We start from the raw sequence: 26,751 nt of genomic DNA on the forward strand, positions 1-26,751 counted from the left end.
TGATTTAAAAGTACACGTGACAAGCCTTTTTCTCTCCCTCTAAAGGTGCTGCTTGTCATTGATTATTTTGGAATATTCTAATTCTGATGTGCTTCTTTCTCGTTACCAAGCAACTGGTGACCTGATTGCTGTGCATGTGTTTCAAAGCAGAAATTATCCTTCTGTATTATTTTGTTTGTAACATCTAAATAAGATGCCTCCCTTTATTCCCTTTGCTTTCTCCTGCCTCCTAAACTTTATCCCAAGAGATAAGATACCTGAAACATTTTACCCAGCATTTGTTAGACTCTGCAAGGTGTTAATTTGCCTGAGTGCAAATGGGGGAAAGAGGTTTTTTAAATCAATGCTTATGATCTCATCACTAGCATTGTTACTATAATGCAGATGTGTCTGTAGCATTCTGCATTGTGCTTACATTGAGATCCAGACTCTGTCATTTTTTACAGATGCAAGTGAGTTTACAAATTTGAATAATCCTATTGGTTTAAAAATTATTTACTCAATAGTCAAGAGCAGGGTCTGGGCATATGTTACAGTTTTGATTATATTCTGTCTGTAAAGGTATTATTTCTTTCAAAATATATATATTATATATATATATATATAGTATTATATATATTCTATATATATATAGTGTATATATATACTATATTATATATATAGTATATATATAAATATATATATAGTATATATTATATATACTTTTATATATTTAAACCTGTTTAATTATTGAGCACTTGTATCCTAAAATATTCTGGTTGGGTCTGCTGAACTGAATATCATCACTTCACAGAATTTTTTAGGATAATGAGCTCACCTAAGTGGCAGACTTTAGCACTCAATAATACAAGGATCACAATTCCTTTTTCTCGGGTATTATGCCTGTGCTATATCAATACTGTCATTTTGTGTAATGGCACGTTACTAAATCTGCATTTGATCTGCATTTTTATATTCTGACAGATTGAAAAAAAAAAATCTCTTCCACCCCCATGGCTGATGTCATAGCTGGTTCTCCTTATGTTTCCTGCCTGATAACTGTGGCAATGCATTGCTTTTTTTATGTGGTGTTTTACTACAGTACTAATTTTAACAGCTTGCTAACATTTAACAACTGTGTAATGCACACATTAGCTACAGTAATGTGTGTATACACATCCACAATATATGTATATGCATATAAAAGCTATGAGCTTCAAGTAAACAGTTTATTTAAATGTATGCACATGCTTCTGGTTTCCTGAAACATGACATAGTTGTGTTTTCAGTGTTATCTCAAATGTTTTTCTAAACCAGCTTTTTTAATTTTATGCAGCTTCTCAGCAAAAGCTATTTCAGATTTTCCCTCTTTAAATATTTGCTTTTAGCATCAGTGAATGAAAACCATGAAATGTACATGAAGGATTCTGTGTCTGCTGCAGAGGTTGGTACTGGCCAGTACGCCACAACAAAGGGCATCTCTCAGACCAACTTGATAACCACTGTGACTCCAGAGAAAAAGACAGAAGAGGACAAAGATGATGAAGAGGGCAAAAAGAAGAGAGCAGAGGAAGTCACTCCGATTTCAGCAATACGCCATGACACCAAGGTAGAATTTTCCGGGTTTTACATTAAACAGGGCTGCCTTGAGAGTGCTTGGAGAAAGAGAATTTTTAGGGAAAGGGGAGAAAGAGAAAATAAAACTGGTTCTGTGAAAGGAAACATACTATGTGTATATACATGTCTTGAATCAGTGTTTTTGTAGTCCTTTCAGTTTTCATATGATGTTGTGAAGGTTAGTTCCTGCCTTGGACTTCTTTTTTGAAATATGTTTAATAGTCAGAATGCTGTTTTTCACACAGCATTCAACAGCTCTTTAGGAAATGCCCAGAAGTAGCCTGGCGGTGCATGTTTGTTCTTCTGGTTTTTGGTCATATTTTGGCTTTAGTATGGCCATCCTGGTTTTTTATTTTGACAAGGCAACAAAATAGTTCTGTATTCTTGTATGCAGCTCTGTGCTTTAAACTATTCCTCTTATACTTCTCATAACACTGTTTCCTTGCATGAATTTCAGTGGGCATTTTTTCTCTATTAACTTCTGGATATTATTCTGTTATTATAAGCAATTTTTTTCTGGCTTACAAAAGCATTTGCTTCACTTGTTTGAAGTTTCTGTTGAGGAAAGCATTTTTTATTAATGGTTCTCTTAACAATTGTTAAATTTGAGTCATCCCTCATCATCTTCAATCCCACCAGCACCACCACACAAACATACACACATGTTTGTGCATAATATCTACTGAGACATTAAAACAGGGTAAACCAAACAGAAGGATGGAAAAAATAGTAAATAGAGATTGACAGTGAAGAGGAATACAGTAGAATAGCATTCAGAAAGTGTACTGTGGAATGCACTTGCTAAACAAGGTTTACCCTCATCTTTTAGGAAGAAAAACCTTGATATATATATTTATATCCACAGAACTGTTAAGTATGCAAATGTTAGAACCTGAATTTTTAGCTTTATCGTACAAGGCCACAATGAGCTACATAGCAAAAGGACCAAGTCCTCAAAAAGAGTTGCAGTTAAACTACTGAAAACCAGAAACAAATTGAGTTACTGAAAATTGCGAATGAGAAAGATTTTCTTTTGAAAGTCTGTGCTGTATTGTAGCATTTAAAAGATAATATCTACTAAATTTAACTGAGGTCTTCTTGAAACTCCTTTAGTTTCCACATGGAGAAAGAGTGATAAAAATCAAATATGTAGAAAACATTCAAAAGAAGTTAGTTCTGTTCTAAGTGTTTGTTAATTTAAGTCAATGCAGGGATCAGTTGCATTTTGAAAATCATCTAGCCATTCCTTATATATGGATAGAAATACTCAGAGATATTTTAGGAGACTAATTTGATGGAACTTTTATATGTACAAATGATTGATTTTTACCCCCACTCAAGAGATGAGTTCTTTTTAAACCGTCATAAATAGAGTAACAGTTGTGTAATCCTACAGAGATCTCAGTCCTGCTTCCGCATGGACCTGCTAACAGATTAGTCTGTCATCATAAAGAGAATGTCTCAAGAAGTACAAGCTCAAAATCAAATCCCTTTTAAGGGCATATAAGTGTTTTAGGTGTGTTTACCATGAAGACATTTTGCCTTTGTTTTATCCATGTGTATTGAAGTACCAGAAGTTATTCTAAATATTAACACTGTAGAGATGTCAGCAAGTGAATAGTCTGAATTAGAAAAAAAATACATTTACTTTGGATTTTTGTCTTTACAGTAAAGAGAAGTTGTATTTGTGTGTGTATTTAGCTCACACAAAAACCTGTCCATGAGCATTAAGTTTTGACTTGATCTTACTACATTAAACCCATAAAGGCATTTTAAGTGGTTTGAAGCTAGGCTTGGTTCTGATTGCTTAGTTTGGGAACACAGATTCCCTGAATTGATAAATTGTTACAGAAGAGAGAAAGGGAGATATGATAGAGGAAGGAAAGGAGTTCTTCCATGTAATTACTAGGCTTATGTCCCATTCCTACCATTAATATACCTGGTAACAGTCAGGCTTAGTAGCAATCTGTGTCTAAGACTTGTATCTACTTTTTGCCTCCAGTTCAACACCAGCTTGAACAGGAGGCAGATACTGTTGTGTTTTTTAAGAAATTTTGCTTTTGGGAGCCTGGAGTGAAAATGAAATAGCTGTTATAGCTCCCTGGTGAGATGTAGCACGAATGCACCAGCTCAGGCACTTAGGGCTTGGTCATGGATCCAGTGGGCCACTTCAGCTACGTGCACTTGGGGGATTTTGGCCAAAACATCTCAGATCCATCAGCGTTGTGGCTGATGTGTTGTACTGGGTATACATTTTGGTGATGACAGTGGTTTTTGTCCTTTGAAAGAGCAGTGGTTTCTGCTTGCAGGGAGTATGTGAAATGACAGTCACCATTTCCACTGAATCACCTCTCTCCTCCTACCAATTTTTTGACCTCAAATGACCTGAAAGGCCAGTTGAATGCCCTATAAGTGGCATATCAAAGCAAATCCTGCTTGTTGGTAGCCAGTATTCTTGGCATTGTGGTAAAACGTGTAGCAACAGCATCAGGGGCACTTTTGCCTCTTCACTATGGGTAAAGGGTTACATTTTGGTTATGAGAAGATGTGGCTGTGTGGAGCAAGGACCTCTCTCTAGCCAGCCCCCCTTCAGATCCCCAGTGAGAGATTATGGGATCAGCTGGGCCTCAAGTCTCAGCCCCCTTCTTCCAATGTACGGCTGAAGGGATGGCAGCATGGAGGGGCTGGCAGGGTGCATGGCTGGGAGGGGCTAAGCCCCCAGCACTGCCTGCTCGGGCTCACAGTGAGCAGAGGTGAGGGCAGGGCTCTGGGGATGCCCAGCAGGGGCCAGTGGTGGGAGCCGTGCTGAGGAACTGGCTGCTGGAATATCTGTTGAGCAAGTTTTTTTTTCTTCAGGTGCATTGATGTATGGATTTCTGCTCCCCCCACCAAACAATGTGTTTTAATTTGGTTTATGGCCTAGTTTTTTTTAAAAATACTGCAACTGAGAAATTTAAAGTCCTTGGAGCTTTACATATTACCGCTGAGGTTGTCCAAGGCATAGATGGGAAGCGTTTGGCCCCCACCAAGTTTCCTCCTGACTGCAAGAATGCTGTCACAAGTAGTGCTGGTATTAGAAATATGTTTCCTTCTTTGTTGCTCTCCATATACTTCTTGTTTGAAAACTTTATTATCAGAAACCAGTCTTGCAGTAAGTGGAAATTGGCAACACCTGAAACTCCCCATGTGGCCATGGAGGCTTTTATGTAAATCCTGTGCTACAGAGGACTAGACAAATATTGAATCAAGAAGTTGCCTTTTGTAAGCTGGAAGCCTGATTCGCTCATACCTGTGGTGTGTGGCGTGGGAACATGCACTATTCAATTCAGTGGAAAGCTGTGGTGTTAAAATACTGTTTATAATTTTAAATATATAGTTTATATTATTTATCATCACGGAAGAAAATTAACTAATTACAGTTTTCTTTTTGTCCTTTTGCTTTTGCGCCTTGTTTGCTGCCCTTTCTCTGTCACCAGCCATCTTTGCTTGGCACTGACTCCCACCACTCCTCGCCATCCTCTCAGCCTGGCCCCCATGTATCTTCAGCAAAGCTTCGCAGGAGATGCAAGGAGAGCACTCGGACAAAGTCCTTAGGCTGTGAGGCCCCCAAAGAGAGCGCTCCAAAGCACAGCGAGTCGGAGCCAGACTCTGACAGAAAGGGGCGAGTTTGCTCCGCCGAGCAAGACGTGGCTTTTGGCTACAAGCAAAAAGCCGGCAAAGGCGGAACACTGTTCTCCTTCTCCTTGCAACTTCCAGAGTCATTTCCTTCCCTCCTGGATGACGATGGCTACCTGTCGCTCCCTAACCTCTCCGAAACCAACCTTCTGCCTGCCAGTGTGCAGCACTACCTCCCCATCCGCTCCCCCTCCCTCGTGCCTTGCTTCCTCTTCATTTTTTTCTTTCTGCTCTCTGCCTCTTTCTCAGTGCCATACGCCCTCACTCTCTCCTTTCCTCTGGCTATGTGCCTCTGCTACCTGGAGCCCAAGGCGGCCTCCTTGAGTGCCTCACTTGCCAATGACCTGAGTGACAGTTCAGAGGAAGAGGTGTGTACCTCGGCATCGAACACACTCTTTTTCGTGTTCAGTGCTTCAGTCCTAACCAGTGTTAGATTGCTGCAATAGTGGTCCTACTTTCAGAGCCTCATTTCTGTCTGTGCTGATATGTTAGAAGGGATTTTTTTTTGGTTTGGGGGTTGTTGTTTTTTTGTTTTGGTTTTTATTTTTTTTTCTTCTTTTTTATTTTTTCCTCATGCTGGGAGTACAGCTCGGAGCCCAGGGTTAGGCACAACACTGTGTAGAAGAGGCTTGGCTTGAACTCAGTGTCAGTTGGTTCAAAGTGACTTGCACTACATGACAAGACCTTTTTCTTCCCTCTATCAGTTTAGAATAGTTTTAGGGTTAGGATAGTTATCTAAATAGTGGGTATTAAGTACATTTCTGCATAATTACTAAACATCCAAATATATGAATCTGTATCTACATTTATTTATATGACTACCTGCCTAACAATGATGAGCACCCTCACCAACTTCAGTATGTTCAAAGTCCAGATAGACTCAGTTTTTTGCAAAAGGCTGTCAGCTGTAGCTGAACCCCAGAAAAGTCTTTCTGGTCCAACAAAACCTAGATCTCAATTTTCAGCCTTGATCCTATCTCTGCTGCAGATTAAATTGTTTTCCCATGGTTAAATCCAACTTATCAGTGAGGGGTCAGATTGGGACAGCTGTTCTGCAGCTGTTGCAGGAGCATGCCATGTGGGCTGCTTTGACATTTGCAGTGTTTGTTTAGCACTGCCAAAACTGATGCCTTAAGCCACCAGGGTCACCACGGGCAGATGAACCAGCTGCAGCAGGAGTCTGAAGTTGCTCTGGGTACTGTGGATGTGATGGTAAATCCAGAAATAGGAAAGGAATCTGCTTAAGTAACAGAGAAACTGGCATCTCAGTTGTTGCTGGAGCTTGGTTATTCTTTGTTGACAGAATAAAATAATGAGTTCAGGTTTTCCTTGATTGTCTGTTTTCTTTTTCAGCTTCAAATACAAAGGTACAGGTTTGCTTTGTATATAAAGAAAAAAGCCCAGATCAGATGATCACAGACCAGCTGGCCATGTAAAAAGCCACCTTGGCCACTTTTCGATAGTCCATTGCAGTAGCTCTCTTCAATAACCAACTTGAACATTGTCATCTGCTGCTGTTGGTTTTGTAAGACTTGGTGCAGGATTTAATTTCCTTTTTATGGAAAGCCAAAAGTCACATCAATTTGTCTTGTAAAAACATTGTTTTTAAATGCTTTTGGCTCTGTGATGCCTTGCAACTAAAAAATAATGTACTATTTCTGAAACAGGCATCCAGACTGCTGCTGTCTTATTTCTTGTCCTTATTTTGAGACAGCATTTAGGTCTCAATTTGCATTAGCTCTGCACTTGGATTAATCTAATAGCAGTAACAGCATTAATATATTTCCAGCTCTAGAGGCAATAATGAGGTAGTGTTTATGTAATACATTAGTCTGTTCCTCTTTCAGAAATGAGCGCTTCTTTTTGTTAGCAAAGTTAGGAAGTATTGAGCATAAAAACATCTAAAATAGGCTTTTTAGTATCGCTCCTTTATGAGGGTGATTACTCTGGCAGTGCTTCCTGGCAGACAACACAGACTTGTGCCTAATCCACTGGGTATTTCTTGTTCAAAATATTGCATGAAAGTGAATATGTTTTAAACTCGGGCATGTCTGCATTACATTGGCAAAACAAATCACAGCAATTACGATCGCAGGGTAGGAGAGGTGCAGCCACAGCACATCAGGAGAAGCTGCCTCTGTCCCGCTCCAGCCCTCGCCTGCCTGCCAACCCCACCTCAGCTGTACCTCAGCCCATCCTGGAGCTGAGCCTGGCCTTCCTTACTCTTCACTACAGAGGAGACCTGCCTTACTCAGCCCTAACTCACCATTCCCTGCTCTGTGATAACCCCAGATCTTTTTTTCAAGTAACTCAGTAATGCTGACTTTGAATCCATGGCTGTCGATTGGCTGATTAGCAGATATGTATGTTGCAACAAAGCAAGCTTTATGCTTTATTTAGGATTTCATTCCACTCGCGGTAAAAAAAATAGGAATGTTTCCCGCCCCCCACAGTTCTCAAAAGATTGCACACAGAGATGCAGACGACTACAGCCAATATCCTGAACCAATACCTTACATTGCTGAGCTTGTTCTCCCTTGAGCTATGCATCTGGAGTTAGTCCATGCAGTCAAAGATAGAATCTCACCCCTTGGAATTCACTAGCTTCTGTGTTTTTACCTTAGCAGCTAATTTTCTATTGACTTCACATTCTTAAAATGAACCCTATATGCCAGACTTGTGTTACAGTGCCTTGACACAGTTTTTAATTCTTTTTAAATGCCTAGATGCATTAATGCCTCTTTGTTTCTTTTTATTTTTTGTAAACAGGAGTGACAATGCATACTTTTTTTTCTATTGCCATATCTTTACAATTGTCTGTAATGTTATAAAGACATGAGATCCTTTGTTAATAAAGAAACAATTTTCTAGCACTTTAGTGAAAGCAGTTGGACCAGCCTAATAGACTGCTTTGACATTACTCTTCCATTTAAAAATAAATGTGGTCTGTCTCAAGAGTGGTCATGACTTGAAAAATTTCATGTCACTTCCATTCATGCACTTAGCAAGTAGTGCAAAATGCTTGTTTATTCTTCTGTCTGTCACACAAACAATACAAACTCTTCAAAGAATGAAAAACAAAGCTATGAAAACAAATCAAAACAGTGTTATTTGAAACAATGGAGTTGTCAGAAAATGACCAAAAAATGCAGGAAATTCAAAGCTGAGACTGATACTCCATCCACCAGTAGGTTGTTCTTTTGTTCTTGTTCATATTGACGGGATTGGAGGATGAGATATGTTGTCTTGGCTTTAAATTGCCTGCCGGGGTTACTATCTAAGGACCACAGAAAATCACTCATGGAAACCAGAGCTTTCACTGAGATCAAAACAACTTGGATGTGCCAGTCTGGGGCAGTAGGGTGCACTTTACTTACTAGTTTTCCATATGCTTACCTGACATCACAGTAGTTTCTTGAGCTCTCTTCTCAGTATGTAGTAACCTCCACTCCCTTCTCTCTTAATCTTGACAGTTGTGTTCTCCACTAAAATGTTCTTCATGCAAAGCAGGGATAGATCAGTCTGTGCAATGCTGTGCTTTGTTTCATTTTTATCACTCATACCTAGTAAGTGTTTGGGGGGTGGGGGGAGTTACTTTTGTTTTTCTCCTGCTTTCATCCATACTCTTGAATGGAATGAGAAGTATTTTTTTCTTCTTTTAATGGCAGTTTTCTTTCTTTTTACTATCATTAACAATTATCAGCTGCTCTTTATTGGAACCGAGTGGGATCTGAGCCTTACCATTACTCCACAGACAGACAGTAGATGGGCGGGGGGTAGGGTTATTTGAACTCCTTGGTAATGCAGACAGCCTCATGGTGTATAAATGTGGAGACAAGAATAACCTCTGTACAAATGAGGGGCTGAAAGTCAGATGACTGTTAAAGTAGCTTTTTTGTTGTTGTTGTTTTTTTAAATTATTTTTTCCCCTCCAGATAAAAAATTAACCACTACTTATATTGGCTAGAACAAAAAATTAATTCAATAATTTTCTGTAAAATTCATTATGGGAGGAAAAGTTCAATTAGAAAATATTAGTCACTTTTTTCCCCTTTTTTTTAAGCTATCTGGTTTTCTTAAGGAAAAAAAAAAAATCTGCTATTCAAATAACACTTTTCCAGTAATGCTTTGTTTGGCTTATAAATTTGTTCCAGTAAAGCCATATACTGTGTACAGTACGCCTCAAGTCTTCCTCTGAGTCTGTTCTGTTTACTAATATAGCATTTTTATTTTGCTTCTTTGACATGTGCGTTGTTTGAAAAGCAATGCTAATGCAGTTCACAGGGATGTTGAGTTTAACAGTTCCCCGCGTGAGCCGCGTGTACTGATGAGCTGGGTTTATTCTTTATTCCTGCCTTCCTCTCGGGACCCGGGTACTTGTCTAACCCAATAGACTGACAGTGAGCAGACGGACACTGCGGCTGATGGTGAGACCACTGCCACCGAGGTTTGTACAGTCGCCAGCGCCCAGCTGTGGCAGGGGACAGCGTTTGGCCTCGTCTCCTCCCGACCCTGGGGGCCTGACCGCATGTCTGCTATGGCAGCTCAGGGTCCCTCCCTGCGCGCGTGTGCATGTGCGTGCCTGCAAGCGGGACAGCTTTGCCAGGAGAGTTGAGTTTCTGGTGTTTTCCCTGTGGGCTCCTCTCATTCCTGAGTTTGGTTTGGAAGCTGCCAGGCCTCTGCGTTGTGCGGTTGGTGGGGCAGTGGCGGTGTCACCCGCGCCAGTGCTGCCCACCCGGAGCGTTCTGCTGGCCAGATCGTGCCCTGGGGGTTTTTGTTTGCTTGTTTGCTCATAGACTCTGAAGCCTGAGTGGGAGAGTGGGGAAAAGACAATGAAAATCGGTTTTCAAATTTACTGAATATTCTCGCATTTTAAATATCTAAGTTATTTCTTTAATGTAATTTCACATAGGGCCTTCATATGTAATCTTCAGATATGACCACTACTAGTCCGCGTATTCTCTTTAGATGAGAAATGTAGAATGTTTATATTTTCCTTACACTAAGAAGCCTCATATCCACAACATGGTACATAGACTGTGCAGGCAAATTCAACCTTATGTGACTTCACTGAAGTGCATATAATGCTTTCATAATTAATATGGTTGCAGCTGCAAACATGAGCTGAATTTCATCTGACATCTGCTAGAAGACAGAGTTTTACCACAAATACTACTCTAGGTTTTCAGGAAAATCTCATTAATATTTGAGACTGTTAAAATTATCGTCAAGGAAAAATTTTCTGTATGACACGTCAAGACGATTCAGCCTTGGCTGTAAATAAAATAAATTTGAACGGAGTTGTAAAGTAATCAACAGATTTTCCCATGAGTCATTTGTCTAATTAGGAATATATGAAAAATTAACAATAAAATAGCAGCATGGGCATTAAAAGAATTCAAACAGTGCCACAACATAAAGTCTGTTGAGATGAGTCAGAAGTACAAAATGCTTTGAAGCACTTCTTCCACTCATAGGCCTTGAGCACTACAGAAAGTAAAACATAATCATAAAATTGTGACATTTTAAATGTTCAGTTTATTACCAAAAAATGTGTGTTATTATTCCTAGTTTCCATCTTTATTTAGAGAAGATATAGCACATATCAGTTGGATATGGATAACTGATTTTCAAAACGTGTGGTATATCTGCCACCTGAAAATTGCACACTTGGAAATAGGGCTTCTGGTACAGTCCTTATGGTGTTGCTTTTGAAAATGTATACTGAAGTGGACGGGATGTGTGTGCCATTCCAGGTGATAGGTCCTGAAAGAATATATACAGGCTAAATATTAAATAAAATGACAGAAATACAGAAAGGGACTGTGGTTAGGGAAACAGCATTTTAAGCAGATAAAATGTGCTTCTTTCTGTAGAAAGTGTTGCAAGTTGTTTGCCCGTGGTGAGTTTATGCAAAGCTTTGCTTGTGGCCCAGATTATGTCCTGTGTGTAAATTCTGGGATTACAGAATTCCAAAGCATTTGTTTGGAAACAAACAAAACATGCTGTTGCTGTTCTGCCCTAGACTAGCTGTGACCTTGGTGAGAAGGTGCAACTACTGCTCCATAAATAGAGATTTATGAATGTGGAGTGTAGCAATATTTATAAAATAAGATGTTTAACACCCCTTTGATAACAAAACAAAAATTTGTGAAGTGGACGTTTGCTCTGAGTTAGGAAAACCGTGCAAAGCCAGTGTGTCTACTCCTTCTCCTTAAACCCTTAATGAGAAGAAAATGGGGTTTTAACCTAGTGTGTACCTCTCACCAATGTTCATAAAGCCTTCATTCATACAAGTGGGTAAGGTGTTGTTTTCCAATCTTTCTCATGCTGGCAGTCGGATCAAGAGGAGGACGGAGATCTAAAGGCACAGGTACAGAAACAAAAGGTCTAGATGTTGCTCAGGTATCAATGTTGGAGGTGTTCGCCTCTTTCAGCATGTTACTGTCGGTTCTCTGTGAAGAAATGTGTAGAAACAGCATTTTGTATCCTTTCAATACTGTGTCCCTTACTTTTCCCTTTCTTTTTCACTTCTTTCAGAATAGTCTGATTAAGCGAATACAGGGTGAAAATGTGTATGTCAAACATAGTAATCTTATGTTAGAGGTTGGTATTGGTATATACCAGTGCATGTACGTACATGTGTGTTAGTTTTAGTGGTAAACTGTGGATCTGCACTATGATGCATGAACTGTGTACTCCCACCTGCTAATAGATTATTTTTTCTCTCAGATTATGATGACTCCTCTAACCTGTACTATCAATATCGATATATGCGTGTGCCTCTATGTGTGTGCCTCCACGCGCATATGTATGTTTGTTTGGAGCCTCTTTATCAGGTGCAAATTATAGTGATATGGATAGGCTCTTTAAGAGTGTGTTTAGGATCACTTGTACGAGATATGCTATGCTGTTCTCTTTCAAAATGCCACATTTTCACAGAGTGTTGTGTTGGTGCTGTGCTCCCCGGCTCCCTGAGCTGTTACTTCCCTCTATACTAACCAAGTTGTGTGTTTTGGCTCTAAAGTGTGGTTGGCTTAGGATGTATCACAAACTGCTCTATTCTTTTAAAACTGTCTAGGATCTAGACAAAACCCAGGAAGATCTGATGAAACATCAGACCAATATAAGCGAGTTGAAACGCACCTTCTTGGAAACCTCCACAGAAACGACTGTGTCTAATGAGTGGGAGAAGAGGCTTTCCACATCTCCCGTTCGGCTTGCAGCAAGGCAGGAGGATGCTCCTATGATTGAACCACTAGTGCCTGAAGAGGTCAGCGTGAGCTGAAAGGCTTCATTATGTATTTGTCTATGCATTTTTACTTATAGCAGCTCTCACTAGATTAGAGGCCATAGTTAGAGGCCAGTCCCTGCCTGCAGGCACTCCCTTTGCTCAGGACACAGGCAGCAAAGATGGAAGGAAGAGTAGATACCTTAAATATATACATATATAAGTATGCGTGTATGTAGAGAATTAAATTCACTGGTAGCCATGTGGCAGAACTGGGTTTCTCTGAGGGTGAAAAATACAGGCGTTGTTGCAGGTTCGGTGAGCTTGAGGAAGTCCAGCCATGCGTAAAGAAACCATGAAAGTGATGGAGAGGAAATTTAAACAATGGTGACTGGCTGGGAGAAGTGGTGTAGTGAGACAGGTGGGGGCTATGGTGCCAAGCTTGAAAGGAAAATACAGAACAAAGGGCAGAACTCTCACTCTCTGAAAACTGAGAGAAGGGAAGTAATAATGACAATAATTAGACCTTCTTGGCCAGTTCCATAAGGAACCTGATGGTTGCTGCAGTCCGCTGGATACTGTCATTGAAGATCCAATGCAGTTTGCTAAGTATCTCCATTTTCCTGCAGTGTGTGTGTGTGAAAAAAATCTTGCTCGCTGTGCACTCTTGAGGTGCTTGTGAGAAACTTGCCAGTTTAAAAGCTGATGTTTACTTGATCTATAGGTGGATAAGGACATGTAGGGGTAGCAAGGCAACATTTGTGTTGTAATAAAATACGTAGTGCAGTGTCTCGGCTTAAGTCCAGTGGAGCAAAAAGAAATAAGCTTGTGTGGTCTGCCTGAGAGTTATTTTTTTTATTCTATTATTAATGGATATCTGGTTTCTGTCTCGCAGGAATTATCTTTATGGGTTCCTCTTGGTTTTAGCATTAGAAACCAATAAAAGGTCATGAGATTTTTCCCTGTGCCCACAGCACTGATATAATGTTGTAGGGAACTCAGTAAAAATTGTCTGGAAAGTGTAAATTGAAAGAGTGCTCTGCTTTCTCATCTCGGAGGTTGGTGTTGCAGACCCATAACTCTGGGGAAGGACCTCCCTGGAGGCATGCAGGTAGCAAGTGTCAGCTTCTCCTCACAGGGAAAGGAATGTTGCCAAGGAAAGGGGTCTCATCTCCTCCTCTACCACATTATTGCCAGTGGCTGATGCTGGCGCCAGATGTGCATTACTGTGGCATTCAAGTTGGATTAAAATACGTAAAAAAGCCAGGCTCTGTGCTCAAATCTTCCCTTTTGAGGGGAGCACAGAGGAGCTTTAGTGTTGCTCCTACTGCCATGTTCAGGAATCATAACAGACCCTACTAACAGGTTGGTTTGATTGTATTTAAAAATAAAGTTTTATCCTTCTAAGAATTAAAATTATAAATACAATGAACAGGATGCATTTATCATAATAAAGATATAAGAAACTGTTGGAAAGGATGGCTAGCTGAGCCTGAATCAGAGGATTGCAGAGGAAGCAAACTTAGCACCATCCTGTTTGTTTAATATGTTTATTAATTTAGGAATGTAATAAACAGTTTTAATTAAAACATGCAAGCAGTATTAAAGTATTGCACAGCTATGTAGGCTTCACCCTGATGAAACACATCTGAATTTAACCATTCATTTGGAAAGGAAAAGGGCAAGGATGCATGCATCTAAGTATTACATCTGTTTCACAGAACCTCATCCAAATGAAGGTATTTCTGAGGAAAATTAAGAGCAGAATTGAGCTATCAGAGCCTAACTCTGAAATGACTTTTGCAGTAGATAGCACCTGGCCATTCCTTTGGTCCTAGTAAGTGAGATGGTTTCAGTTCACATGTCCTGATGAGAGGGGATTTTTTTAGGAAAAAGCTGGAGGCATCCATAGGTCAAAATCACCATCTTGTTGTCTACTAAGAAATGCAGAGGAAGTCAAGATAGTGTAGTGCCTTCTGCTAGTCAAAGAAGTTACACTGTATCCACTTTAAAAATACGTTCAGTGCTGTTACCTGTAGCTCCTTCTTATAATAAAACAAGAACAGAAGAGAAAAGATGTCTTTTCAAAATATGATCTTCAAGCACATGGCATGAGAATGTTTGGTCAGTGTGACTTTAAGCCACTGGTCACAGCTTGGTTTCTTATAATAGATAGGGAAATAATTTGGTTTTTCTTAGTAATGAAAAATATAGTTTTAAATATCTTCCATGATACATCTACAGCCAGATAGCTGTTGAACATGAAAGCCATAATATTGACAAAGTCCTTGTCAATGTTTAATCTGACCTGAATTGGATGAAACCAACAATTTAGGAATAAAGGAGTCGTGCATCTCCTTGCAGTCTTAGAGTTGAACCATTTATCCCTTTCTAGTTTCATATTTCTCTTTAAATTTCTGTCTTTCCTCTCGAGTATATGTACCCCTTTATCATGCCAGCTATAGGACTTCCATTGGCATATCTATTGGGTATAGTAGTTACTGAAGTCACTAGAAAGGGTTTGGCAAGAAACCCGTTTTGCTCTGCAGGGGCTTATGGCCAAATGAGACCAGCCCAGAAGGTGGGCTCAAAAGCCTTGGGCAATTGAGTCTTGCCTACATCTAACATCTTCCCAGTTGTCCAAGATAGAGCTACTCTTATTATTCCCAGAGCACTGGGAAAGCGCTGATGGGATAAAAGTGAGGAGGTTTCGGTGTCACGCTGCAGGATAATAGAACAGCAGTTAGCTCCCTCTGTAGGAAAAGTGCTTCTAAGACTTCTAACACCAGCAGGGAGAAAGGGAGAGCTGAAATCATGGCTGGGCACACCTTCTGCCTGCTTCAGCAGAGAGGGCTGCAAACTCAGGAGGGAGCCTTGCCCAGAGTGAAGATGCAGGGGCCTGTTCTGGGCTATTGGTGGAAGTTGTGTGAGCTGGCATCAGCCCCAGTTAAATGAATCATATGAAGTGAAAAAAACACAGTGCATCCACACCTGGGTCTTACTCAGTTTAGTGGGTTTTGTGCTACACTTGTGCATACCATTTGTATACTCATGTCTCCTCTCCATAGAGAGACACTGATTTCACTTCTCATTGGAAACCTCTGTGCTGCAAAATGATTCTCTTTAGTTCTGTTTCCTAATTTTCCATGAGATTAATAATTTGTAGAGAAATATGAGCTACTGTGAAGTATAGTATCTATACCCTCCATTTACTAAAATCATTTATTCCCCTGACATTAGACCAAAGAAGAAACAGAAAAATCAGAAAAACTCATAATTTTGCAGAAGGGAGGTACTACATTCCTTGAAATGCAGGTAAAAACAAACAATACTTCATTGAAATGCAGTCAGAAAGGATGGCAATGATTTATTATTTTATTACCTTTTTTCTTTCCAAGCCCTCCCTTTTCATATATTTTTTTATTGTTATTATTAAATAAGTTCCGGGCAGAGATATAATCTGGAGACCCAATTCTGAGGAATGGGTCTTCTCCAGAGCTTATGGCTTCCTAATGGACATTGATTTCTCTGCCAGTTAGAAATCTCCTTGCACGGTGCAGTTTGGATGTTGTTTGCAGTTTGCATGCATTTCCAGCATAAACCTCACTGAGAACGTTACGGGGAATGAGGCACTTCTGTCACAAGAATGCATTTCCTTTATATTGTCAACTGAATTTAGATTATGTTGAGTGATGGTGAACTTTATATTTTTATTGGTTTTTCTATTAGCCAAGTGTGATAGAGAAGAAGCTGCAGGAAGGAGAATCTGCTGGCACTTTGGTTACTTCTCATCAAATCATTATCCAGAAAAGTATCCCATCATCCCTAGAGGTTATTTTTAACTCATTTGATTTTAAACTACATCATTTGCTTAGTTAATTACAGAAGTTACAGTCTTAAAGTCAAATAACTGGATGCTGATTGCATAGTCAAAGCATATCACATAGCACATTTGCATGAGGAGGAAAAAAAGATGCTGCAATTAAGTTTCATTCAGAATTTTTAGTAGTATGCTTAGTTTATACAGTTTGCTGGGTTGTGCTTCTCCATTTAAACAATCCTGAAGGGCTTGGTGCTCTAATGAAAACAAGGAAATTCAGTGCAGGCTACATACAAAGAGTACTATTCTAAAACATCATTAACAGCATGTTTGTAACAACCAGGGTACACTTGAATGGGCTTATTTGCCCAACTTTTGTAATTTGTTTTTGACTGTAGCTTTGTTAACCACTGCAATATGTGATTTTTAACCCCAAGTTGATTCCAATCACCACTATAATTACGTGCTGACATGCTATTTTGCTTCAAACAATACAGAAATAGTGTGGCAAAAGTAATATTTTTGGGTCTGTGTTATACGGACCTCTGAAGAGAGAGAATATGCAAAGAAATCATATTTTCCCTAAGATGATTCTGTTTATTTGCTTGATAACTGCTCTAAGAGGTACAATGCTAGAAGTTACTATATGCTTTCAGGAGAAACAACCTGATTTCTTAAAAATCTTCATAATTTAGTGATCCTGAAGTACAGATAAACCTGCAGATATTCTAATTTAGCTTTTATATCTCAAATATAGGGCACTGAGGATTGGGTTATTATAGAGAAAATACCCTCTGAGGTAGTTGATGGTGAATCGGAAAAAAATCTGGCATACAAAGTAGTGACTGTGAGCAGTAAAACTGCCTTTCCACCTGAGATATTAAAATCCAGTACCGTTCTAATGCAGAGCTTTGAGGACTTGGAAAGTGAAATACAATCCAATGAGGAGAATAAGCAGAAAATGTTCACCCTAGGAAAGTCCTATGATACCGTATCTGGGAAAATTGTAACCATGACAAGTAAAGCTAAAGAGGGCGAGAAAGCGGTACAGCCTTCAGGAGAAACTTTGCAAAAACTGGAAAGGGAAGTTCAAGAGTCTGTGAAAACCGTTCCAATAGTGGCCAAGTATGAAGTCCTCAAGCCTGTCAGTGATGAGAAAGCCAGGCGGGGATCTGATGTGCAGAGCACAAGAAGAAAGCTCTCTGACTCTCTGACACCCATAAAGGAAGCAGAATCTCAGTTGCAAAGTCCTGAAGAGGAGAGTTTGAAAAAGACACTAAGGATGGACCAGGATTTGAAGTTACTTGGTACACTGGAAAGCTTACAGCTTGGCAAAGCAGAAAAGCATCTTGGTGGAGAAGCTGTAAAAGCAGGGGCGTTTGCCCGGACAGATAAGAGCCTGTCTGAGTGGAGATATTCCAGAGAACAGCCATTTACCATTGCTACTGCTCACTATGTTACTGAGTCGTCTGCATCAAGAGTAGTGGTAACAAGTGGCTTTGACTTCACGCCACGATTTAAAGATAAAAGCATGACTTCTTTTAGGCAATCCCTTCACACCACCCTAGCTTTTGGTTCTCTTGCTGCCTGGCTTTATGTTGACAGCAGCCAACCCGGCTTATTTTTTTTCTCTCATACTTTGAATCCGTCTCACGGTCTGAAGCAGACATTATATAAGGCTTTCAACCTTTCTGGTTTATGTACTGAAATTCAGTATTGCTGCTGTGGCTTGTTAATAAAAGGAAAAAAAAAAAAAGGTTTGCTTGAACCAGCAAAACGCCAATGCTAACAACAACGCTTTGTAACTATTGCTTACTACAGCCATTATGAATTCGCTCTGATTTATTTTCCCATTCTTTTCCTGTTTCCAACCTCTCCGTGCCCCTGCAACTTTCTCTCCTTTTCCTCCTTCTCTGCCTCTGGTTTTGGCAATTAATATGTCTGTGCATATGGGTCTGCCTTTTTTCTGTGTATGACTCTACATTTCTTTGTCTATTTAGACTAAACAGTCCACCAGTGAAAAAACCTTGGATGGTTCAGATATCTTCACTTTAATAGAGTCCGCCAGAAAACCAACTGAGTTCATAGGAGGGGTTACTTCTACTTCCCATACCTGGGCTCAGGTGGCTGCTTGATTCCCTCCATCGATATCATAACCATGCACCAATTACTTTTGCTTTTCTCTTATATTGTGGTTTTTTGCACAATATGGAACTGTACAACTAATGCATGTATTCATGTGTGTTTTCTTTTGATTCAATGGATCACAACAGAAGCTTCATCAAAAAAAAAAAAAAGGCTACAACCAGCTTTTCTTTTATTTCATTTTATTTTGGTCATTTTGTAGGGTGCTGTATTTTGCCTTTGTAAAAACTCACACAACAATACCAATGAGAAGAACACCAACATGAAAATTTCACTTTTAAAAATTTTGCTTCTTGCCTTGTTTTCCATTTCTGCTATACTGATAATATCCCAAGAACAAAAATCCATGCAACGTGAGAGAAATAACTTGGCAAAATATAATGCCCATTTTTTTTAAATTTATGTTCACAGTACATTAATCTTGGGCGCTACTGCAGATAGTGTTGTCTGCTTCTGATGCTGAGGGTTTTTTTCCTCCTTCCCTGCAGAGAATAGACACGACGACGTCTCAGGAGATAACTTCCAGTGACATGAAGCAAGCAGTTCAGCCGGATCAGGATACAGTGCAGAAGGTTGTACAGGAGACTGTAGTTGTCAAGGAGAGACATGGGATGGAGGTGCATGCAGGCGGGGATCCTGCTAAAGTGGCCGGACTTACGCTGGATGCCCAGGCTGAGGCAGCGTCGGCGGTGGCTGCCGGCGTGAAAGGGAAGGAGGGCTCTGCTGGGACTGAGGGGGCCAAGGAGGAAAAAAGGGAGGAGGCTGGGAAAGCCCTAACCAAACAGGAAGGAGTCGCTGCCGCTGCTTCGTGTGAGCAGGCGGAGGAGCACAGAACAACAGTCCAACTTGCAGAGTCTTTGGAAAGAAAACCTCATTTTGAGGTAACTTGTTGTTAAATTGGTCGTGTCTGTGCTGAATTGTGAATGTAGGCTAATAGTAGGCTAAGTTAATTGCTGTCATTGAAAATAAAGTGTGCACAGCTTGTATGACTGCACTTTTACAGAAAGCAGGTTTTTTTCTCCTCTTATTTCCTCCTTGCATGTCACCTGCAAGGCTTGCTGCTGGTTTCCATCATTAGCAAAATGCCATGCATGTTTTACTTGTAACTGCTTTTCATGCTACAGAGAAGTACCAAATTTCATGGCATTTTATGCAACAGATAACAAGATCAGCTAGCATTCTGTTTGGGAAAGTCCATCGAGGTTGGCAAAGCTCACATATCCCCAAAGACAGGAAACAGATTGTTTTTTCCATATTTGATGCAATTATAAATAAGTGTACTGTGTCTTAAACAGACCAGGTTCCTTATCTTATCCCCATTAGTAGAATTTCAAGAGCTGTTTTGTGCAGGGTTTTTTCCCCAGAGATAAAAAGACTAAGCCTGGACAGAATTCATTCTCTTGTCATTCTAAGAAAATGTAGAATCTCAGATTCTCAGAACAGTTGAGGCTGAAGGGCCCTCTGGAGGTCATCTGCTCCAATCCCCTGATCAGACAGGGACATCCAGAGTGAGTTGGTGCTCAAGAACATGTCCAAAGAGCTTCTTCTGAGTATCTTCAAGGAAGAACATTCCACAATGTTGGGAATAAACACTTGGGCAACCAGTGCCAGTGTTCAGTCACTCTTACAGTGAAAAAGTGTTTCCTGATGTTCTCAGAGAACCTCCTGTTTTTCAAGTTGTGACCATTGCCTCTTGTAGCATTTAGAGCACTTTGGACTTTATTTTCCTAAAATCCAGGGAAGTCCTAAATGTTGCCAGCATTATATACATGACTGTACCACTGTAATTAAGAAAATTTTATCTTTCACTTTTTTTTTAATTCAGAACATTTTTTAGCTATTCTTTCTTTGCCCCAAACAAAAAAAAAAAATGTGTCCTGAGAAATCCATAACCTCTGCTAAATGTTCCAATTCCTTCTTTTTTTTGTTCATGCAGTCACCAGTTGTGAAGACTGAGACTATAAGTTTCAGCAGTGTTCCCACTGGTGGGGAAACCCTTGAAATTTCAACAAAGGAAGTGCCAGTAGTCCATACAGAAACAAAAACCATTACATATGAGTCCTCTCAGGTAAGAAATTCTGCAAAAGACATGGTCTAATTTAACGTGCCTTTAAGGAACCCATTTCTTTACCCATCTTTAAGTGTATGTTTTAGTGTGAACTTTTCTAAGTTGTTCAGGTATTAAATATTAGCATGAGGAGGATGTACATAAGAATAACGTACCTGAGGGTCACTCTCACGTCCTGGTGTAGGGCCTTTCCAGAACATTGATGAAACTGCAGATTTAAGTGTCATCTTCTCATCTGTGCGTCCAGAGGGGAAGGACAGCCTCCAGATACACAGAGAAATACTCACGCATGGTTGCCCTCATAGCAGTTTTTCCATAGCATAAGGTACTCACTTTATGAAGAATGGTAGAAATAGGGAAGTTTAACAGTCCAGTTCTGTCCTCAGGATAATTTTTTTGGTAACTGCTTTTCTGTTCTGGTTTCTAGGTGGATTGTGGTGCTGACTCTGAACCAGGTGTATTGATGAGTGCACAAACGATCACATCTGAAACCACCAGCACTACAACTACTACACATATCACCAAAGTGAGTCCTCAGAAAACAGGGAGCTCCTTTTCCACCAGGGTGTATGCTATCTTGTCTTTGGTTCTATGATTTATTTCAGAAAGGGAACACGTTCTGTTATTCTCTTGACAAAATGTTGTAAATTTACCATAAATACTTGTCTTTATTCACCTGTCTTTGGCTATGCTGAGTTGATTAACACATCATCCAATGACTTGACATGAATCCTAAACCCTTAAGGTATGTCTATGCAAGCACAAAACCCTGCTGTACAGAACCACTTGATTTAGCTGCAAATGCTACCTGGAACTGGAAAGAGTAAACCCACATTGGCATCATATGGTAGCCTGGAAGGAATAACTTGTCTGAACATGAGGCTCTTTTGACATGACTGTGCCTTTCAGCCCTGAGATATTAGCACTGCACATAGTGAATCTGTATCCTGTAGCCATAACAGGACATTCAGTCAGCTCCTACACCTTGGATGTGTTTCTGGCTGGTACCCTGAGGAACTTGCCCACAGCCAGGCTGGAAGCTCATCTGCACAGACAAACCCTGCTGTGTCTTCCAGGTTCTACGGTAGCATTTAAATAACAGTTCCTCCCTAAATAGAAACTCTCTAAGTGCTGTGACAGCTCTCCTGCCAATATTCACTGAGAACAGAAGGATTTCATCTTTCTGCATTGAAGTTCTTCCATTAGTAGATGAGCCATACAAAGGCCATGGCGGCCCGTATGCCATTCTGAAGCAAGCAGTTGGACTTAAATAGGTCTGAATATGGGGCTGTCTGTATTTCCATTCTGTTTTTCATGGGAAAAGTTTGGCATTTTTGACACACAAACATCTCTCTTGATGCATGTGCGGATTAACTCAAATTATAAAATTACCTGTGTTGGAAGGACATCTGGAGGTCATTAGTCCATTCAGAGCATTCAGGCCAACTCCAGAGCTGCTCATTTGCAGTCCAGGTTGTCGCCTCTTTGAGCTGTTTTGGTCCAGTCATGAGAATGGCAGCATCTAAAGTGAGTTACTGACATGCATTTTTGTCCCTCCCATCTAGACTGTGAAAGGAGGCATCTCAGAGACAAGAATTGAAAAACGAATAGTCATCACAGGAGATGCAGATATTGATCATGATCAGGTAAAATCTACAAACTGCTAAAAAGGCTACCCTGAAGACTGAAAAAGAGAACATTTCTAAATATTGCTTTGACAGATATCCATACTGGCATGCCTTATATTAAACTGGAATAGTAGTTAAATCAGTGATGGTATATTTCATATTTTAATCATTTTCCTCATTTGTAAATTGTGTAATATGTCATGGATCTCTCCACCTTGCTATTGATCATGCATGTTCCACCTCCTTTTTGTTTTTGCCCTTCTGTGGTTTCCTTGGGATAGGCGCTGGCTCAGGCAATTAAAGAAGCCAAAGAGCAGCACCCTGACATGTCAGTGACCAAAGTAGTGGTACATAAAGAGACAGAAATCACACCAGAAGATGGAGAGGATTGACCACAGGTAAGAGGACCAGATGATTTTCCTAGGCATTTACTGGGCTGGCATGTTGCAGATGTTGTTTTCCTACCATATTTCACCTTTAACTCTTCACTTTCTCTCACTGGCATTTTCAAGTTGCTGGTTATCAGTTCTGATATTTGAAAGTAAACCACATTCAGCTCTCGACATCTGCCTTCATTAAACAGTGCCAGCTGGAGAAAGAGAAACTACTCATTTGCTTTCGTTGGCTCTCTGAAAAGTCCTCATTGTCCATGCTTTGTTATAGTCTAATTTTCTACTTCTGAAGTCATAAAAAATCTGTTGTCCGCTTTTGTGTCATTTAAGAACAAAAACAATTTGTTCTTAAAGGTGTGCGTTTTTGTTTAAAAATGCCAAGGGAAAAAACCTACAGCTGCTTTTTAAATGTCTTGTGCAGATACGTTGAAAGTTATGTTTCAGTTCCCGACTTGCTAAGATATGGTCCAAGTTGCTTTTAAACGCAGTGAATTAGATTGTCGATATTTGGGTGTCTTGGCTTTCTTGTACTTGAAAGAACATTTAATGTTTTAAAGCAGCATTGTTTATCAGGATGAGATGATAATGCAGCTTTCCTTGCGTCTAGCTTTTACTCAGCTAAGGCATGCTCTCCAATAGTGGCTGGCTAAACAGACGTCTCAATATTCCTATATTTATTCTGTGTGCAGAAACATGTCATGCATACTAACCTGCTATGCAAAAGCTCTTAATGCCAGCACCATTGCACAAATTGCTTTGAATGCTGTATGCAGAAGGGGAAGAAAAAGCTGCTTGTCAGATTTGTTGAATCGATAGCAGCATTTTATTCTTAAAACAATATGTATTCCCTAGCACTTGGTGTAAGTAACAGAGTATAATGCACAGCACCTTTTGAAGCTCTTTGGCTCTCCTGCTTTTGGATATACAGACCCTAAAGAAAACTGAATTTCAGTGTCAGTTATTTATTTGGAAGATGGAACCAGTCACTAAGGAGTGAGTAGCTGTGATTCTTGTGGTATTCTGCTAATTGTTTCAGAGACAGCTCAATGTGGCTTGCTTAAAAGTCTATTGATGTCCCTAATTCTTTCCATTGGCGTCAGTGGACTTTGGATTTGGTCCAAGTTGCTTATAGTGGGACATGCCATTTTCAAACAGCTTTTCTTGTATGAACAAATTGACAAAATTTCTTTTGCAAGAGTGTAGTTGCTTTGAATAATTAACTTAGTTCTCTTTTCTGCAGGAATAACCTAGAATGCATATGAATCCAGACATGCATACCAGTAGGAATACGAGAACCTATACGGAGTCTCAGTTCCAACCTGACTGACTTGTATCTGTCTATGGAAAATTTCAGTACAGAAGAATTGATCTTGACCGTTAATAAAGAAACTGGCAGAGATACCTTCCCATAGAAAGCAATCTGAATCAGCAGCAGTTAAACAATATTGCATGAAGCAACAATAAAATTACAGAAAAGCAGCATTTTTAATTTTCTTAAAATGTCTAAGTTTTCAGCTTTACCTGCACGTTCATAAACAATATAAACAGTGATCTCATGTAACACATAAACAGTTCATGCCTTTCACAGTTTCTGAAAGTCTAAACAAATTAAAATTTGTTAGGTGGCAAGCCTTTTGTTTACGAATATTGTAAATGAAGATTACCCCGAAAATGCTAGAAGCTGTATAGGTACTGTGTATAATGTTTTACCACACATTAGATGTGCCAATAACAGTTTATTCAGTAAACAACTTGAATCTTATATTTGTTTCATCTGGTTTTATTACTGCCCGATAAACAATGATGAATCTTTACTCTTATCAAAACATATAATGCTTACAAAGTGTGCTTTGTATACCTGACTGAATACCTTATGAGGTAGTAATGATTTTAGTATATTAACTTCAATGATTTTTGTCAGCATTGTTCAGAGTCAGCTTCCAGTCACCCTTCACAGATCCTAACCTTGTAAATTATATGTAGTTATTTTGGAGAAAAAAAAATCTGTATTTTACTTAGTTTGCAGCTTTAGAAGATTATTAATCTGAAATAACCGTGATGGTTTTCTATTGATTTCCCTTTTGTTCTCAGAGAAAAAAAAAAATCTGTTTGAGAATCTGGTCAGCATTTACTATCTAGTTCTGAGTCAAGCCTTAACCTGTACAGAACGTCCACTGAAAACTCGCTAGTGTCCAGCTCTAATACCCACGGAAGGGATAGCATCCATTACACTGTCAGCTGCATCACAACACATGGTGAATGTATGTTTCTGCATAGTGAAATAAAAGTGGTAAATGCATCTGATATCGTATTGTTCTGTGTCTAAAAGCACCTAGTGTTCTTTAGTATTCAAAACATCGAAATGTTATGTTTGTAAGACACCACAGGTTTCACTCATGTGCACAGTAGATGTGTTTTGTCTTCAGTGGCTGACACTGCACTGTGCAGACAGTGGGAGTTAGCGGAGAATCCAAAGGGATGACAGTGTTCACCTTTGGGCAAATGATGTTTGCAAAGGAAAAGGACTGTTTGGTTCCTTCTGTTTTCTGTAGTTGTATAACATTTCACCGAAGCTAAATGAAGAATTTTGTTGTTGCTTAGAAAGTAAAGGCCAGTAGCGCTTGATCCAGATCCACTCTCTTTTTCTCTTGTTTGTACTTTGGCTCTGAAACATGGATAAAATTCTCTTTAAAGCAGTATTACTTATTGGTTCCTTTCTTTTTTTTTTTTTTACATCTTTGCTGCATCTCACTGACACTCCCCTGGTAGTTTAAGAGAAATTTGTAAGGATTAGTTCACCCTTGAATCTCTATTTCCTTGCAGGATTGAAAGGCAGTGGGTACAAGCAGACTTTTCAGGACATAAAGGGCCAAATTTGCCCTTCGTTGTTTACACGGGGCTCCCTCCCATTGAAGTCAATGGATTTGCCTTCAGTGGAGAGCAGGATTTGACCCAGTGACTTGTTAATAAATGTTTATTTTCATAATTTAGAAAGAAAAATAGTATATATAGAGAGAATAACCTGTAGATAATAATTAAAAGTAATATCCCAAGGCTTTTAAAGCTTTGCCCTTAGTCTCCAAAACATCTTCCTTCCACCAGCCATTCTTCATGCCTTTAAATCTGGAGTGCTAACGATGTAACCCCTCCCTGCCCCGCCTCATTGTTACCTCTCGCCTAATGACCAAGCAAAACTGACAGTCTGTTGTGATATTTGATGGCCCTCTCCTCATCCTCCTCCTCCTCCTAGCCCAAGACCATGTCTGTTCTCATCCCCCTGAGTGAGAGTAGGCTCAGCTCTCTGGTGCTGCTGGTGCCCAGCGGCGGTCGGGGTGGAGGAGGTCCTCACCCCATCTTGGCCGGTGGCACACCAGGTCCTCACTACCACATCAGGAGTTTAAAAACAGACTCTGAAGCCATACCGATCCTCCTTCAGGTGCCCCTCATGTTGTCAGCTAGGAAACAGCATTGTATTACCTCAGAGAGACATGAGGCCATCGCACAGCCTTCTCTCCAGAGTTAGCATTATATTTTAGCATGGCTTGAGGAGATTGTACTCTGGTGATCCTGCACAGTATGTACGCTGTCTAAAGATGTTGCATTGTAGGAAGTTAGTCTCCTTGGAAAGGACACTCACCACTAAGATACCGCCTAAGCGCATATAAACTATGAGGAGATGAGAGTGGACAGGCAAGGACATCTCAGTGCCACTGTTGGTAGTAGACCCTTGTTTGGGGGATGGTTCCTGGAAGTTATAGCTTTGGTTTTTGTTAGAAACTGTTTCTTGGGTTGTCTGCCTAATGCTGTGCCACATGAAATAAAGAGCACCTGCCTGTTTCTACCAACCATCTTTTGTCTCTGTCTCTTCTCATTTGTTGTTGGTCTTTGTCTGGCTTCTCAACATAAACCAGCCTGGAAAACAAACCCTCAGTGTGTTATTTGTGGGCAGCATTGCCAACACAGACACCAGCCAGGGAGGCAGCCTTACTTGCTACAACTGGAATCCCAGTTTCAATCCTGAGAGAAATGACTACTCTGAGCCATTGTGGTAAGGGCTTTGCACACCAGGCAAGAATGGGCATAGCCAGCGACCACAGCAATAGTGACCATTACACATACAGAAAGAGTGAATACATCACACTGACATTTTTTTAAGGCTGCTTGGAATTCCTTAAAATTTATGCCCCTAAAGTTTT

At 40.0% G+C, this 26,751-nt stretch overlaps 1 protein-coding gene across 23 annotated transcripts in view; it reads left to right on the forward strand.

Annotated features, from left to right (window-relative positions):
* EPB41L3 (erythrocyte membrane protein band 4.1 like 3) overlaps window positions 1-26,405 on the forward strand; it is a 96,680-nt gene extending 70,275 nt beyond the window's left edge. For 3 of the 23 annotated variants that reach the window (XM_064705884.1, XM_064705885.1, XM_064705886.1), the window contains exons 12-27: window positions 1,368-1,588; window positions 5,073-5,639; window positions 9,665-9,718; window positions 11,609-11,644; window positions 11,812-11,877; window positions 12,353-12,544; window positions 15,743-15,817; window positions 16,232-16,333; window positions 17,080-17,808; window positions 18,323-18,445; window positions 18,956-19,348; window positions 20,404-20,535; window positions 20,963-21,061; window positions 22,101-22,181; window positions 22,445-22,561; window positions 23,796-26,405. In XM_064705884.1, coding sequence (XP_064561954.1) covers window positions 1,368-1,588; window positions 5,073-5,639; window positions 9,665-9,718; window positions 11,609-11,644; window positions 11,812-11,877; window positions 12,353-12,544; window positions 15,743-15,817; window positions 16,232-16,333; window positions 17,080-17,808; window positions 18,323-18,445; window positions 18,956-19,348; window positions 20,404-20,535; window positions 20,963-21,061; window positions 22,101-22,181; window positions 22,445-22,555 — 2,981 coding nt within the window. In that variant the 3' untranslated portion in view covers window positions 22,556-22,561; window positions 23,796-26,405. The remainder of the gene's footprint in view (window positions 1-1,367; window positions 1,589-5,072; window positions 5,640-9,664; window positions 9,719-11,608; window positions 11,645-11,811; window positions 11,878-12,352; window positions 12,545-15,742; window positions 15,818-16,231; window positions 16,334-17,079; window positions 17,809-18,322; window positions 18,446-18,955; window positions 19,349-20,403; window positions 20,536-20,962; window positions 21,062-22,100; window positions 22,182-22,444; window positions 22,562-23,795) is intronic. The other 20 variants (XM_064705893.1, XM_064705891.1, XM_064705887.1 and 17 more) reach the window with 20 other exon arrangements.
* Window positions 26,406-26,751: the final 346 nt, after the last annotated feature.

The sequence above is a fragment of the Zonotrichia leucophrys genome, chromosome 2 (genome assembly GCF_028769735.1).
Source record: "Zonotrichia leucophrys gambelii isolate GWCS_2022_RI chromosome 2, RI_Zleu_2.0, whole genome shotgun sequence".
Classification (NCBI taxonomy): domain Eukaryota; kingdom Metazoa; phylum Chordata; class Aves; order Passeriformes; family Passerellidae; genus Zonotrichia; species Zonotrichia leucophrys.